The sequence below is a fragment of the Dasypus novemcinctus genome, chromosome 2 (assembly GCF_030445035.2).
Source record: "Dasypus novemcinctus isolate mDasNov1 chromosome 2, mDasNov1.1.hap2, whole genome shotgun sequence".
NCBI classification, from domain to species: Eukaryota; Metazoa; Chordata; class Mammalia; order Cingulata; family Dasypodidae; genus Dasypus; species Dasypus novemcinctus.
Window position 1 is genome coordinate 66,764,986 of NC_080674.1, and position 16,257 is coordinate 66,781,242.

At 32.9% G+C, this 16,257-nt stretch overlaps 1 protein-coding gene across 8 annotated transcripts in view; it reads right to left on the bottom strand.

The window, feature by feature from the left end:
• The window catches only part of ADAMTS6 (ADAM metallopeptidase with thrombospondin type 1 motif 6), a 313,210-nt gene that overhangs the window by 90,818 nt on the left and 206,135 nt on the right, over positions 1-16,257 (bottom strand). For all 8 annotated transcript variants that reach the window (XR_011645856.1, XM_071208283.1, XM_058309311.1 and 5 more), the window contains one exon: positions 7,058-7,165. Coding sequence is in view for 7 of the 8 variants with exons in the window: in XM_071208283.1 (XP_071064384.1) it covers positions 7,058-7,165 (108 nt within the window). In the remaining variant the exon portion in view is untranslated. The remainder of the gene's footprint in view (positions 1-7,057; positions 7,166-16,257) is intronic.

Below are 16,257 nucleotides of genomic sequence, written 5' to 3' on the forward strand. Positions count from 1 at the left end.
AAAACTTTATTTTACATTTATTTACATAATAACTGAGCTGCACCTAAAGCTTGAAAGGGCTGTAGAATTCATGTGGTCCAAGCACTTCATTTTTTCAGAAGAGAAAACCAGAACCTGAGTGAGTTAAGCTGCCCAAGGCCACTTACTGGGTTTATCTGCCCAAAAATATAAAAAAATCAATTGGAGTGCAGGATTAGGTAAAGATAATATATTCTACTGGATTGTTTCTATTACATAAAATGCAATACAACAAGAGATAAAAAAAAATTTAGCTGCAAATGTAAATCCACATGTTATTTCAGACTCCCTTGAGTATGACCTATATACTGCACCTTTTGCATTTTTTAGGGGACAAAGAAATTGTGAAGGCCATGAGAACCTGAAAGATGTAGGTTTCAAAGTATTTAATAATATTACTATACATGCTTCTTGAAGGCTCACAAAATGTAGGACAGTGAGAAGTCACACAGATTCTCATATTTCCTTTTTAAAACTTATTCTTAAAGTGAAAGATAAATACAGTATCCAGGTTATAAATGTTGCTCAGTTTTTGCCATTAATTAACATCTAAATAACAGCAGTATTTTACAAATGGTTTGCTAGGTGATCTTTCACTGTATAAATTCATGTTATCGATTTTATCTATTTCATGAAATTATGACATAATAGACAATTACATCAGAAAGTTAAATAGCAAAGTTTAATGGGTTAAGAATTATGAATTTGTAATAATAATGTAAGTATAAGTCATCTAGCAGTTGACAAGAGACTAGTGTCTAGTTTAACAGCTAGTTAACAACTTAGTTAGCTTAAGTCTGTTTAGGGAATTTTATATTATAAACTTCAGTTCTTATTCTAGCAATATTTCTGTTTCGAAGCAACTCACTTGCTTTCTTTTCTTTGGTTTCTGTAGCTGTAAAATGGAGACTAATTTAACTTTTTAATTCCTATATAGTTTGGGTTAGGACAATTTTAGAGATTATTAGTTCAATGAAGACATACTTCCAGCTAAAAATATATCAAATAATGTGTTTGATTTTGATCACTGGAATCAGTGTTTCTCTCTGGTTTGGTTTGGTTTGTTCCCCCACCTTGTATTTATAGCAATCTCTTTGGAATTCTTACTACTTCTCTTCTGTGGCAGAAATGAATATTTTGATGCAAGATATGACTTTAAAAGAAGAAACATTTAAGCTAAAAAGTGCTTCAAGTAACCCATAGAGAACTTCATAGTGAATCAAGTGATTTTAGTTAATTTTGTAAATTATTGCATTATTCAATACTTATTAAGATTTTAATGTGTGTAAGTCACACATCTAATAATTTGAATACACCAAATGGAACAACTTGAAGTTTACAGATCCTATAAGCATGTAAAGGTGAGACTTTCCAGTGATGTATATTCTATTTTCCTCCTTTCTTATACCTGAAGTTGTCAAACCTGTAAAGACTCTATTCCACAGACAGAACAGAATTTTACTTCATTTCTTGAAATATGAAAAATATTCAGATGCAAACCATTTTCTAAGCTTTACTTCCAAAGTTTATATCTAATGTAGTGATTTTTGACTATACTAAAAAACTATTTTGGGAAGCAGGTGTAACTCAGTGGTTGAGTGCCTGCTTTTCAAGTACAAGGCCCTGGGTTCAATCTCTGGTACCTCATAAAAAAAAAAGTCTTGTTTCTTCAACCTAAATTATCCAGATAAGCTGTATAAGTTTGGTTTCTTTTGCTAATTCAGGTGTTTTTAACCAGATTCAGAAAGGTGAGTAAAATTATTCACATTCCAAGATAAAAGAATAAAATCTGAAATTGTTCAATTTTGCTTTCTACATTCCTTCTAAATAAAATAGATATATTTGAAACACTATATAAAAAGGTGGCATATCCAATGGGGCTTTAAAAGTTTACTTTACAAACACTATTCATTATTTACTATTAAACAACATGCTTTGCTATTGGACCATTGAATTTCAAGATTTACTAAGTAGTTTTACTTCAAAGACATCAGCAGATTGTCTCTAAGCAAGATATATTATAAATCAAATAATCTAACTTTGAGAATTTATCGGACTTTCACAAAGGAAAATTTCTAGATGAGTATACAAAATTTTTTTTTCATAATATTTTTTTTCCCTTTTCAACTAGGACATTTTAGAGTATGATTATGGTAGATTGTGTACCATAGCCAATACTGGGTCCAGTGAGAGACCTCGAAAGAAATCCTAAAACTCCAAGGGAAGTGACATTGGTGATTCAATACAGAACATTCTTCCCAAGTCAAAAGAGCTGAAGGTTGGAGCAGAGTACTATTAAAAGCTGTATCTTTCTGTTGTGCAGGTGCAGGAATACTAAATCTACATTTCAGACCAAATTCTAAATCAGAACTTGTCATCCCATAATATTTAAATTTCTAGAGCAATTGGAAAAGCTATTTTTTTCTTCATTCCTGTGTTTATAGTTTGGGACCCAGTCAAAATATATTATACTCTACACTAAGTGAATGAGGTTCTTAAGCTTCAAATATCTTACTATATATCCAGTACTTTAAAAGGGCACATAATAATCCTATTCTAATCTAGTCCTATGTTTCCCACGCAAAGATATTATGAATCAATGTCACATATGTAAGCCCAAATTCTGGACTATGTCTCTAATTGGGTCTTGTTAGAATCATTAAATCAAACTTTTGGCAACAAACCAAGTAGCTGAACCTTCTTTGTGGTCACCATCAGGGCTAGCCAGGATTGGGTTTTGATTATCCTTAATATCCTGTTCAGTGACAATGCCAACACTACAACTGGAGTTTTTACAATCTAAATCCTTGTTTACTATTTCATCAAGTATGGGATCCTTCTGATTCCTCTCCAAAGGGCTGTTGCTGATGCCATATCCAAGGAAAGTTATTTGGCTGAAAGTTACATTGATTGATTTGTAGATGTCTGACCCATGGACACAAAGTACCAGTGCACCGTCTGGACTCATCAAATTTCCTCTTTTGGTTAAGGCTACTGTCGCTGAGCACATTCATTCAGACCATATGGTTCTTATTCAGTCCTTGAATGGCTTATTCAGGCAAACATCCAATGGCTGTAATAGCGATGTCAGACCCCCCAGGACTCACGCAAAGATCAGTTTTTAATTTTTTGGCCATATTTCTTACTCCATCTGCTAAATGTGCATGGAACAGTTCCCATACTTACATGGAACATTTGTGGAACTGCGCCCCAGGGCAGGGATCCCATATCTTTTGCAGCCAGAATTTGACGAGATCATCGTGGATCCAATCCTCTGGATATGCCTACGCTATCACTCTAACAATATTCCACACCCCCTCCTTTTTTTTTTTTTAAGGTTTATTAAAAACTATGAGTAGCCTTGATTTTATCCTTCTGGCTAGACAGGATATAGGTTCTTTTCTTGTTCCTTCTGATGAAAGTGGTTTTGAAACTCACAGACTTAAGATCAGAGGTCATGGATATTCCATTCATGTTTCTAAAACACAAAAACTTGCTTATGCTCCCTCATGCTTGTGACTGCCAGTTGAGCCAGTCTGGTGAAGAATTTCCTGCTCACCATCATATAAGGTTGGTAAATAATAATGAAAAGTAAAGATGATGCTTTAGTAATTATGTAGCACCTTCCCTTGAGGAGGCCCATAAAAAACTCACTGAGATATTATCTAATTCCATTCTCATACTATATCTAAACTGTAGAAATAGTTTTTCCCTCACTCTAAAGTTCAGATTCATGATTTTTACCTATTGTCACATGCTGGTATATTCTTAGTTCTATGTCCTATCCATAGTGCTTTTCCACTATGATTCCTGAGATGGCAAACTCTTATCGGTGGATAAATGAAAAATTCATTTAGTATTAAAGGGTGGACTACATTGTCATCAACTCAGGCTTATGACCCACTTAACTCCTGTGACAAAGAAAAATATTTTTTTCTCCACAAACTTTCTCATAAGAATATAAAGTAAAATCAGAGGTGGAATGGTGGAACAAAGACTCTGGAATCAGAAAAAGACCCAGGATGGAATCTCAGCCCTGCCATTAAATTGCTATGTATTCTTGATCTCTCAAGACTTAATTTCTTCATCTGTGAAATGGAGTTAATAACAGTACTCACATCATAGAATTTTTGATAATATTAAACAGAACAATGGATGTAAAGCATCTAGCAAAATGTGCCTATCACATGGTAAGTGCTTTTAAAATATTCATTATCACTCCCATCATTATTACTAGAAATGCCAGCTATATTTAGATGGCAGGTATACAGACTGACCACACAGACTTGACTAGACTAACTGAAGATTACATTTTAACTTTGTCATTTGCTCTTTGCATGGCTGTTTTGATTTGAGTCATGATTCTGAGCTGTGGTTGCATTTCCAAATAGATATACCTTTCAGGGGAAAACATTCATTTGGCAACAGTAAACATGTTTCTCTCTTAAAGAAAAAAAAATAACCGAAACCAATAAAAAACAATATTGATATAGGGGATAACACAGCAAATGCAGTAAGCAAAAAATAAATTTAAAATAAATTTAAAAGTTTTCAGCTCACATATGTAGCTCTTTATATATATATGTTTTCATAATAATTAAGGTGGATTCAGTTCTTTGAAAGCCTTTGCAGAAATTCTAAGTTACTGATAGTAATATTTTGAAGGTCTTCTCTTAGCAATCTGTCCTTTTCCTTTTTCAGAGTCTGCGTAAGTATTTGTTTTTTCATTAGTTCACTCATTCATTGATCCATTCATTTATTTTAAGACTACCTATGCTCCACATCTCTGAAAAAATGGCTTAGATTTGTTTTGTAGATTAAGTTTAGCTGGTGATATCCAATGTACTGACTTTATGATACTTCACTGCTATGTTGTAAATATAAATGACCCCTTCACACACAATCTTTGCTACACTTATAAAGTTTTTAAAGAGACAACCTATTTGGAGCCCAACCTCTTTTGTGGAGGTATAACAAAAGCTGCCAAGGGTCCAAGGAAAGGGCAGGCAAGAGATACCTTTAACCAGAGCATTTCCATTTTTGTCAAGTGTCATTCTGTATATTTCATTTAAAGGAAGGACTAAAGTCTTAAAGGAATAAAAAACTTGATAACCACTAACCTAGATTAAGGATGTGAATCTTAATAGAGATCAAATATATTTTTGCCCAATTTTATTCACTTTCTCTTATCTGTGCTAATTCTTACTCATATGCTTAGAAGTAATTATATTTTCCTTCAGGTATTTGTTTGTCTAAATTTGTATTTAATATCATCAGCTTTATTATTCTTTGAGAGTGTTTTCTAAATAACCCTCAAAATTGTAATTTCAAAATCCTGTCACATATATGTAATGTGGCTGTATGATATGACATTTGAGGACCCTGCTATTAATCACACATGATACAAGATCAAATATTGCTTAACATATAAATGGTGGTATTGTACTATATGTTCTCAGATAGCCACTACCCATGGTTTACTTATTTGGAGTGATTACATAATTTATAGAAAGAGTCTAGTAAGATTCTGAGGTGTTTAAAAGAATGAATTCTTTAAATGTTTTAAAAAACAAAGTAAGGAAACCAGCTGTGGCTCAAGCAATTGCACTCCCATTGCACTCCCATTCACCATATGTAGGACCTGAGATCAATTTCTGGGACCATCTATTAAAAAAAAAAGAAAAAAGGCATCCTAGACCTATAGGGAATGGATAGGTGCAGGCCCCTGTATGGCAAAGCAACGCACCAAAATGATGAGGTTGCAACCGGATAAAATAAATAAATAAATAAATAAATAAATAAATAAATAAATAAATAAAGAGCCGTTAGGTCTAATGATAGTATCATTTCTAGGCACATAGGAACAGTGCCAAGGACTACATCACTAGAATAACAATCAATCAATGTTAAACAGAGGAACAGATTCCCACTGTGTCTTCCCCACTTATGGTTTGCATTTCTTCTAAGTACTGATTGACATAACTCCCTACTTGTCATTGATAAGAACTGTTGGTTCCAAAATGAACCTAAATTGTTGTTTCAAGAATGCAGCTCTTAATATTTTCTACTACTTTATTTTTTAAAAAAAGGACTTTTTGAAGGTCTCCATATTTTTATTGGCTACTTATAAAATATAAAAAATATTTTAATTCTCTAAAACTGACCTTATCAATTTATATACTTAGCATAATTTACCAATCTTTACAAACTCAGCATGGAAAAGCCACCAACATGACACTAAGTCACAGGTCCTGAGTGAAGCCATCAGCAAGGATTAATAAACTATGACAGCTACCCAAAAGCTTTCATCCTTTTAATTTAAACATCACATTGCAAGCTGAAATTCAATATAATTTTTGTTGAAACTAGCCCAGCTAACGTATCAGAAGTCAGAACTTATAACAGAAGACAATAGTAATTATTGTAAATTCAGTCTACAGCAATAAATTATAGAATTCACACATTCAGAAACTCCAAAAAATTTTAGGAATAGCATATAACTATCCTATCTATCTGAACAATTCTTGATAATGACATTTTTTGAAAACCAGACTGATGAAACTAAAATTGTTCAGCTCTAATTTTTATTAGAAATAGAAATTATTTTATTATTCTTCTACTATTATTCTCTTTCCCTTATACAACTTAGAAGGGACTCTAGTTAGATTATAGTTACAAAGTCTATTTTTGGGTCACATAATTTTTCTGGGAATTTATCAGAAAAAAAACTAGATTACACTATATTATTAAACAGATTGTAGTATATGACTATAAGATTGTTGTTGGATTTTTTGGTACGAATAAAATTCATACATTACCTAGAGAAAGATGAAGCCGACCCAGAAAATAGTCACTGTAGTCTTCTAAACAACCCAATTGTATAGGTAGGTATCAAAGTACGACAACCCATTTTGACTATGAATTTGTTTTTGCAAGCACATTTTAATTTAATATACGTGATTTCCTAGTGATTTAATAGTACCATAAATGTATCAGTTTAAGTTACATTTCATATACCTAGTAAAACATTTGTGCTTACCCCCTTTTCAATATTCCCAGTTTGACAGAGTGTCCCCTCAGCTGCTGGAATACTGTTGGTGACACAGCGGTTGCTTTTGCTGAGGCACCAGAGCTCTCTACACACTTCCTAGGAAAGAAGGCAAAAGCAAGTTGATCAGAAGTAGAGACAAAATTACTTCCAGTTCTTCCATAAAATACATTATAGTCACTCAGAATTACTTTTAAAAGAGACCATGGGTAGTCTTCCCTGACCTCATGCTGCTGTTAAAGCATAAGAGGTGAGCATTTTGAAGGAGGTTCTTATGGAAGATGGGTCACCATTTCAAAGAGTCATTTAAACATTTGTCTTTATAATTCTTATTTTAGTGGATTTAAAGTATTTCTTGTCTTTTAATATTAATTAGGCCATTTTATATAGCACACAGAAATTTCAGTAATATAAAAGTAGGGAGAAAGAATGAATAAGTAGAAAGGAAATATAAATGTTTATTACTTTTGGAACATACAATAACACAAAGTTACCAATTACTAATAAAGTGTTCCCAGGTAGATGACTTCCTAGACGATTTTAAAATAGCAAAAAAGAGCAAGACCATTGGAATGGGCAGGAATTTAATACATGAATTTAAAGACATTAGAAGTAAAAATTTTGAGAAACTTCTAAAATTAACAGATAAACGTTTAAGAACAATCTAGTAATATTATATGCAGTCCACCAAAGTAACCCATCTCCATGAAGGTAAAATTTGGTTTTGAACAAATGCTACCATTTATGTGCCATTTCCATAACTGACATGTTTCAAATGTTGTTTGGAGCTAACTTATTTATTATGATTTCTCATTATTTTACCTCAGCACAGGAGCATTTATTCTCAAATTGGCAATATAAAATAGTTCACACTATATTAATCTATCAGAATCTAAAATAAGCTATTGAACATATTACTGAATACATTACTGATGTTACAAGGTTTTAATTTAAACTAGAAATACTTGGTATAGAATATATATTAACAATAAAAATAAGATAATCTGATCATACAAAGATAATGACACATAAAATAATTAATTCAATTCTATTGCTTTTATTCCCCAACTGTTTTGTTTTTTTAAGAGGTATCAGGGATTGAACCTGGGACCTCGTACATGGGAAGCAGGTGCTCAAACCACTGAACTATATCTGCTCTCCCCACAAATGATTTTTCGTATCCCAAAATACACTTATAACAACCTATGTCACATAAACACAATTCAGAATCAAAGCAGAGTATCAACATATGAAGTCACTGGTTAACCATTCTTACAAATAGCAATGTGCCACAGACTATACGAAATTGTGGGGATTTCTTTGGGTATCTTTTTAGGGTGGCTCCCAGCAGGTAGAGGAGACATTTAATTTCTGCCAGGCTTTTGAAATAATTATTTAAAATTTTAGACTCCATTTGGAGAACTACTGAGTTAGAAGAAGATTTAAAAGATCAGAAAAGAAAAATATGATCTGAGAGTTGTAATACAAAGATAAAACTTTGTTTTTAAAATTCAATTTATTACAAAATCCACATCTCTCAAAGCTTTAGTTTCTGTTTTAAGAGGTTATTTACACAATTTTATTCCTCTTTTCCATATGAGATGGTTTCTTAGCATATGTTCCTAAATAAATTCTTTTACCTTAATATTTAAAGAGCAGTAGGACTAATATTTTAGGGCTTTAAAATATTGTCCCATATATGAAAATTACCCAAAGTCAAAGAAAAATGTGTTCACAAGACAGTAAAATATTGCTAGAACAATATAAAAAGAAATTACAAAAAAACTGTATCCATTTTTATCATACTCCTGATCCTTTAGGAATCCTTCTTAAGCCTAAACCTACTCTAAACAAAAGTAAGAGAAAACTAATGACTGCTTTACAAGACTACACAATGTAAATTCTATTAATGAAAAGGACAGTATTGATACCATCTCTCAGGAAACTGTATTAGTCATGTTTCAGAAACTTTTTTTTTCTAAAAGTGCCTTGAAAATCTCTGTTCAAAATGACAAGGCAACAAACATTTTTAAAAACCTTAATCTCAAGACCGACAATAGAGGTCTCTGACAGAGGGCACTAATCCTTTAGAAAATGATCATTTTGAAAGGTAGATTCCCACTTCTAACAGGATTTCATTATCCTAGTAGGCCCCTGAGGATTCAAATTTTGTTTCAGCATTAAATTTTTTCAGATCACTGTTTAAAATATGGGACTGGAAATTTATGTATGGGAAAAAGTTCTAAAATGATAAACAAGTCACAGAGGAGGTTCTGAAGAGTTTTCAAATAGGCCTTGCAATTGGAATATCCACATGGATAAAAAACATGTGGATATTCCAATTAGAATGATTTTCAAAGGAAAAAAAGGAAACTCTCTTGAAATTAAGCACCATGAAAATATAATTTTCTAGCAAATAAACAAGAAGTACACTTCCAGAAAGAATTTGAGAATAATTTCACATTTTGAGGAATACTCTTCTTTCTGTAAGCATGGAATCTAGACCATAAAAGAGATATGCAGAAATTTTCTGCCCTGGTGAAACTCTAAACTCTATGCAATTTTAGGCCTTTGATTCTGGATATGAGATTATCTCTTTGTCCACATAACCTCAGTTCTAAACAATTGTTTGCAATAAATGATCTTGAAGGCCAACAGGGGAGAGCAGAACCCTGAAGAGAACAGGAAGGTGCATCAGTGATAAGAAAGGTTACTTACCATTTAATTACACAAAAGGAAAAATGAAAAACCAAACATATGGTGATTCTGTGGCCTGGCTCCAGGAGTTTAATAATCATTTGAAGAAAAAGGATAATGTACCCTTCCTTCAGGCTAAAATGGGTTGAATTCTGTTATGTGAATAATTTATGTGCAAGAAATCCAGAACAGGCAAAACACAAACAGAAAATATATGTAAAAAAAAACCCCTACTCTAGAAATTCTGGTTAAATAGCTGATCACCAATTTGAACAATTTTTTTAAAAAATTATTAAATGCTTTTTTTAAAAAACTAAACAACTAAAAAAAGCATAAAAGGTAAAAGGTACTGTTTTTTTAAGGGTACAAACAATAACGGATCTATGATTTTTGGCTTGGGTTTTGAGGAAAAATCAAAGTCAAAACAACTTTTTGTTATATATATGCCTGATAATTCTGTGTTTGCATATTGAGCTATATGCCTTTTATTCAAACCACACTGTAGAACATAACACCTTAAAACCTTCAAGGAAAGTGATTCTATGACCTCAGCGCAACATTTCAATATTTAAAAACTTGAAATTCTTCCTACTACCTAATCTACAACGTACCAGCAGTAAAAATTAAGACCACTGTGCTTTTATGCTCTTAGTAAGGACGGAGAACAATTTGTTACCAGCAATCAAATGTAATAAGTATTTCAGAGCCTGAACACAGTTTTGAGGTCAACATCCAGGCTTCTTTTTTTTATAGACTAATCAAACTCAATTTCTTTAAACTTTCCTTATCTATCCTTCTAAAAATTTCACTACTGTTCTCTTCAAAGTTAACTGCACCTTTTTTTCTTGTTTTAACTTGTGTCTCAACGCTAGGAATAAATGAGAGAATTATCTTGTGAATTTGCTTGGCCAAAATCCTGTTCGATTTTTCAGGAAAAAAAACAGTACATATATAAAAAATGAGAGAATGATAAAGCAAACTGGTAAAATGTTAACAGTTGGGGAATCTGCGTGAGGAGGATGTGATAGTTCTTTATGCTATTCTTCTAAATTTTTTGAAAGTTTTAGTTATTTAGAAATGAAAGTTTAAAATGAACAAAACTTAAAATTTCGACCCTAGAAAACAGATAGATAAAAGGTGTGGTTTTTATTCACATGGATGAGTATATTCTTTTATTACCAAGGAATTTATCTCAAGGTTTCCTTCACATTGTCAGCTACTTAGTGTAATCATAAAGTGATTCAATCTAGATAATAAGATAGAAATAAATATGTGTTGGCTGAAAGGATTCATATAAATGTCTGTTACCAGTTTGCTTTATCATTCTCTCATATTTTATATATGTATTGTTTTTTTCCTGAGCTGTTTGAGGGTAGGATGCAAACATGATGCTCTCTTACCCGCTAAATACTTCAGTGGGTATTTCCTAAAAACAACAACACACAACACTCTCTTACCTAATCAAAGGACAATATCCAATTCAGGAAATTAACACTGATACAGTACTACCATCTAATTCATAGATTCCCATCAAAATTTTGCCAGTTGCCTCAATAGAGTTCTTTATGACAAATTAAAAAAACATTTTCCTCTTCCATTTTTCTGGTTGAGGATCCAATCGAAACCATTGCATTTCATTCTTATGTCTCTATTTTTCCTTCATCTTTAATATCTCCTCAGTCTTTCCTTGTCTTTCATGATTTTGACAGTTTTGAAGAATATAGATCTGCAGAATGTGTCTCTCATGCTTGGCTGATGTTTCTCATGATTAGATTCTGGTTACGTATTGCTATATTTACTTCATATATGCTACTTTATTCATTCATTAAGTTCACTCAGACTCATGAATTAAGCTAATAGTTTTAGCTGGTCCTAAAACTCTTAAACTGATTTTTCCTCCTCTGATTAAACCAGACTTGCAGGCAAAACAGTAAGGTACCCTAAGAACTCAATGTGGCTGTAAACAATCAGGATGCCAATAGCTGCAAATAAAGAAAAAAATTAACTCAAAATGTCTTAAACAATAAGGACATTTTAAATTCATACAATAGGAAGTCACAAGAAGGGGCCTTCTTAGAGCTTTCATTCTGAGCGTATAAACTAGCTCCCTTCATAGCTGCAAGAGAGTCACAACAGCCCCACCTAATACACCAAGCATACTAGGAAAGGAGCCAACTGCTATCTTGTGTCTCATTTTAAGAGCTAACATATCTTTTCCAGAAGACTTTTTTCTCAGCAGATATTTCATTTCTCATATAGCTACATATTATTAACTCTAAACCAATCATTGTCCAGGGGGAAGAGAATTAGCATGAAGGTTACAGACTATGCAGGACTCAATCCTGGGGTTTTCTTGAAGTACAGGGTCACATGGAGAAGTGGGATACCTAAATAAAATCATGGCTAGGCTAGAATAGAAGTAGGGGGTAATAGCTACTGGGTAGGTAGCCAACAGTATGCTGAAAAAATGAATGAAATGAATGATTCTCAATCAGAAAGCAATGATGACTTTGAATCTTAGCTAATTGAAGTGATAAAATAATAGTGAGAAGGGGGTAAATATGAAAACATAAGAACCTGGAAAATCAGAGTTATAAAATGTCAGTCTTTTTAAGTACTCTTCAGAAGGGAAGATACCATGATCAGAGAACTCAACTATCTTGTCACTAGTAGGTTACCCAGACTGCAAAGACCTATACTTTAGGCTGACATAGCTTGATGGCATTATTATTATAGTTGTTAGTTAATACGTTAATAACTTCCATTGTTCCATATTTCAAGTCTATGCTTACAAAACAAGATTTTGATAATAAATTGGTCTACCAAGCAGATGTGCTTAGTACAAAATGTGCAGCTCAGTAGATGTGACCAAATAAACTCTGTATGACTGTATTGCTTAATATAAATTAATTAATTCAATTATACATATATCCCCTTGATCTTTCATTTCTAATATTATATCACAAATATTAGATTCTGAAGTTTGATGATCTGTAAATAAAATAGACCTTCTTTACAAATACAGTGTTTCCACCACAACATACCAGGATTCTGTAACTTTAAAGTCAAAATTATGGAACCTACATACTTCTTTATATTGGCACCTCCATTCACCTCATCTCAGAACTATGGTGCAGCACCCTCTGGTATAAAAATGAGTTTACCTTTACCTGGAAAGGTAAGAGCATAGCTATAATGAAACATCATCAATCAATTAGGGGAGCTACATTAGTATTAGGTATATTTGGAGGGGAAATGATAAGGGAGGGAAGACATAGATCCCTTCATAAAAGCTTCTAATTTGTAACAAGGTTTTCCCAAATCATGAAATTATAATTCTTTCCTAAGATATACTATGCCCTAGAAATTCTGTGATTTCCTATGTATCAATAAACTTTTATCATCTCATTCATTTAAAACCCTTTGAGGGAGTGGATGTGGCTCATGCAGTTAGGCACCTGCCTCCCACAGGAAGATGAGCAGAAGCAATGAGCTGATGCAATGAGCTGATGAACAAGCAGACACAATAAGCAGGGACCAGATGTGGCTCAAGTGGTGGGCATCTAACTCTCACATGGGAGGTCTGAGTCTTGGTCCCTGGTGCCTCCTAAAGAAAAGCAGACAATGAGCAGACACAACAAGCAGAAAATGAGCAGACACAGAAGCAGAAACAATGAGCAGAGACAGCAAGCAGACAATAAGTAGACACAGTAAGCAGACAATGAGCAGAGAGATGAGGGAGCCATCTTGGGGGGGGGGCAAAAACAACAAACAAAACCCTTCGATAGTTTTCCATAGTCTTAAGATAAAAATTTAGAATTCTTAACGTGGTCTATCCTGTTGGTCCCGACCTTCTTATCCTGTCTCATTTATATGGTGCTTGCTTTATGAGCTTCAGCTACATTGGCCTTCTCTCAGCTTATCAAATATACAGCCACAGGATCTTCACAAAGGTCCTCTTTTACATTACCTTCACCAATTCTTTTCATTTATACAAAAAAATTTAATGAGCTCCTACTATGAGCCAGGTATTGTGCTACTCATGAATTAGTTAAGTGAAATCCTTGCCCTCACAGAGCTTATATTCTCTTTACAACTATCAGTTCACTAATTCAACAGATATTTATTGAGCACCTATCTTTAGCCAGGCACTGTTATAGGTGCTGGAGATTCAGCAGTAAATGAAAGAGACAAAATACCTGCCTCCAAGGAAAACAGATTCTAGTTGGGAAGGCAAGTAAAAAGCAAGATGAATAGGTAAAATACATACAATGATAGAAAGTGATAAATATTAAGCAGAAAAATAAAGCAAGGAAAAAGGATAGGAAGAGTGTTTGTTTTTATGTACAATTTACTTAAGGTGGTCTGGAAAGGTTTCACCTAGATCATATTTAAATAATTAACAAGTAATCAAATAAGCAAAATGACTACGATTGTAATGAGTGCTATAAAGGAAATAAATAGGATAATTCAAAAGAGAGAAACTGGGTGAAGTCTTTTTATATAGAGTGGTCACAGAAGGCCTGTCTGAAGAGAAACTGTCATTTGAGCCAATATAAAAGGATGAGAATTAGTAAAAAATGTGACCCTTGGTATATATTAGTATGCTCCCACAAATTACTGGAAGATCAGATTCTCCATATCTGCTATATAGGAATGATTTCATGGATGACATGGATGTTCATGGGTGACAGGGAGACATTTACTGAATGTCTGCCATGTGTCAAGTAAATGAAATGCACTTTGCATGCCTGTCATGCCCTTTTGCTATCTTAAGTCTATAAGGACAACCTGTCCACAGCTCACTGAGAAAAGTGTCCTAGGATTAACCAAAATAAATCAATGGTCAATTTGAGGTCATAGATGATATATAATCATAAGAAGACTTTATTTAAAATATTCTGTTAAAAAATTCTGTTCTCTTTCCAAACATGTGGTGTATTAGATTATGGGTTCCCGTTCATGGTTTAGAACACACGTTCCATTCACAAAACACTGATTAGTTCTACTTTAAAGTAAGCAAAACAATGTACAATATACTACTAGACATTTATGTGCTAACTTTTATGTTTTTGTGGACACTGACAAACTTCATCAATAATAAAAATTCACTTAAACTAAACAAAGCTAGGATATCTATAGAATTTCTCAGGTTTTGTTTGAGACCTTAAATCTACCTGTGGATGAGCTCTCATCTCTTGGTGGTTACCAGTAAATAAGTGCCAGATACGGTTACCTATATAGAACCATTAAGCATATTTGAAAACAATGTTTGGATATGATTGAAAGTGACAGAATAAGGAAATACAGTGCTAAATCTGAGAACTGAATCCTAAATTAAGCTGTGCTTTTTGGAAAGCAGTCAAAAGATCACCCAAGGCCACTGTAGTACATAGGCTCATTAGTGACTTTCTTCATAAGTTTAGACATTATTACTACTATAATATGTTTTTCAAAAATTATTTTAATATTTCTTTTCTAAAGAGAAAGAGGAGACTAGTGGAAGGTGGCAATGGGTGAAACAATAGATCCTATAGAGCTTTATAGGAAGAAGTTTGTTATCCTAAATAGGCAAAGAAACATTTATTGGACATACTGATATTGCTGTTTTATTTACAAGGTATTCTCACCCAGGAAGCTTCCCTTAGAAACCTAATTTAGCCAGCAGATTTTTTTTAGGTGATCTAGTAGGGATCTTGTTTTGTAAACTGTCTATAATTGCATCATGTTTTGGTGAGGTCATAATTCTCCATACAAGGTAAAAGAAAATACTCAAACCCAAGATTGAGAGTTAAATTTAAATGATATTTGCACCTTAGAACAATCCAAAAGTTTTAAGGAATAAAGTTTAGGAAAGCACTCCTGATCACCTCTCTCCCCAAAAAAGACTAGGACAAGATCGGGAACCTTAAAAACATTTTTACAAGCAAATATTACCTGATGAAAGCGAAATAAAAAATGTCTCCAGAAATAAAATACATCTATTTTTAGTTTCTTAAACATTACTATTACACCTCGGAGAAAACAGAACTGATAGATTTATACCTTTTTTTTTTAACCTTTGGAGAAAAAAAAAATCATATCCTGTATTTTTAGTTTCCACATCTATAAAATAGTATAAGATAATTATAATTTTCATCAAAGCATTCTGAAGTGTCTCAAAAAAGGCACTATGTAAACACCAGGGACTACATATCACTTACAGATTACTATTTTACACAACTCTGTTACTCTGTATATCATACTGCACTGTTTTGTTCTTTGAATTTATAGCCATTACAATTTCCTCACTACTTCTACAGGAATTTAGGAACACCTGGAAAACATAAATAGATGATATATAAGGATACTAGTGAAAAATGTGCTGAATAGAAATAAAAAAGAAAAATTTTCATGTAAATCCCCAAATGTGACTAATATGTTACTAATGAACCTACTGAAAAAGATTTCAGGAAAGATTTTTCATAAATACAGCTGTAATCACTGGTAATACC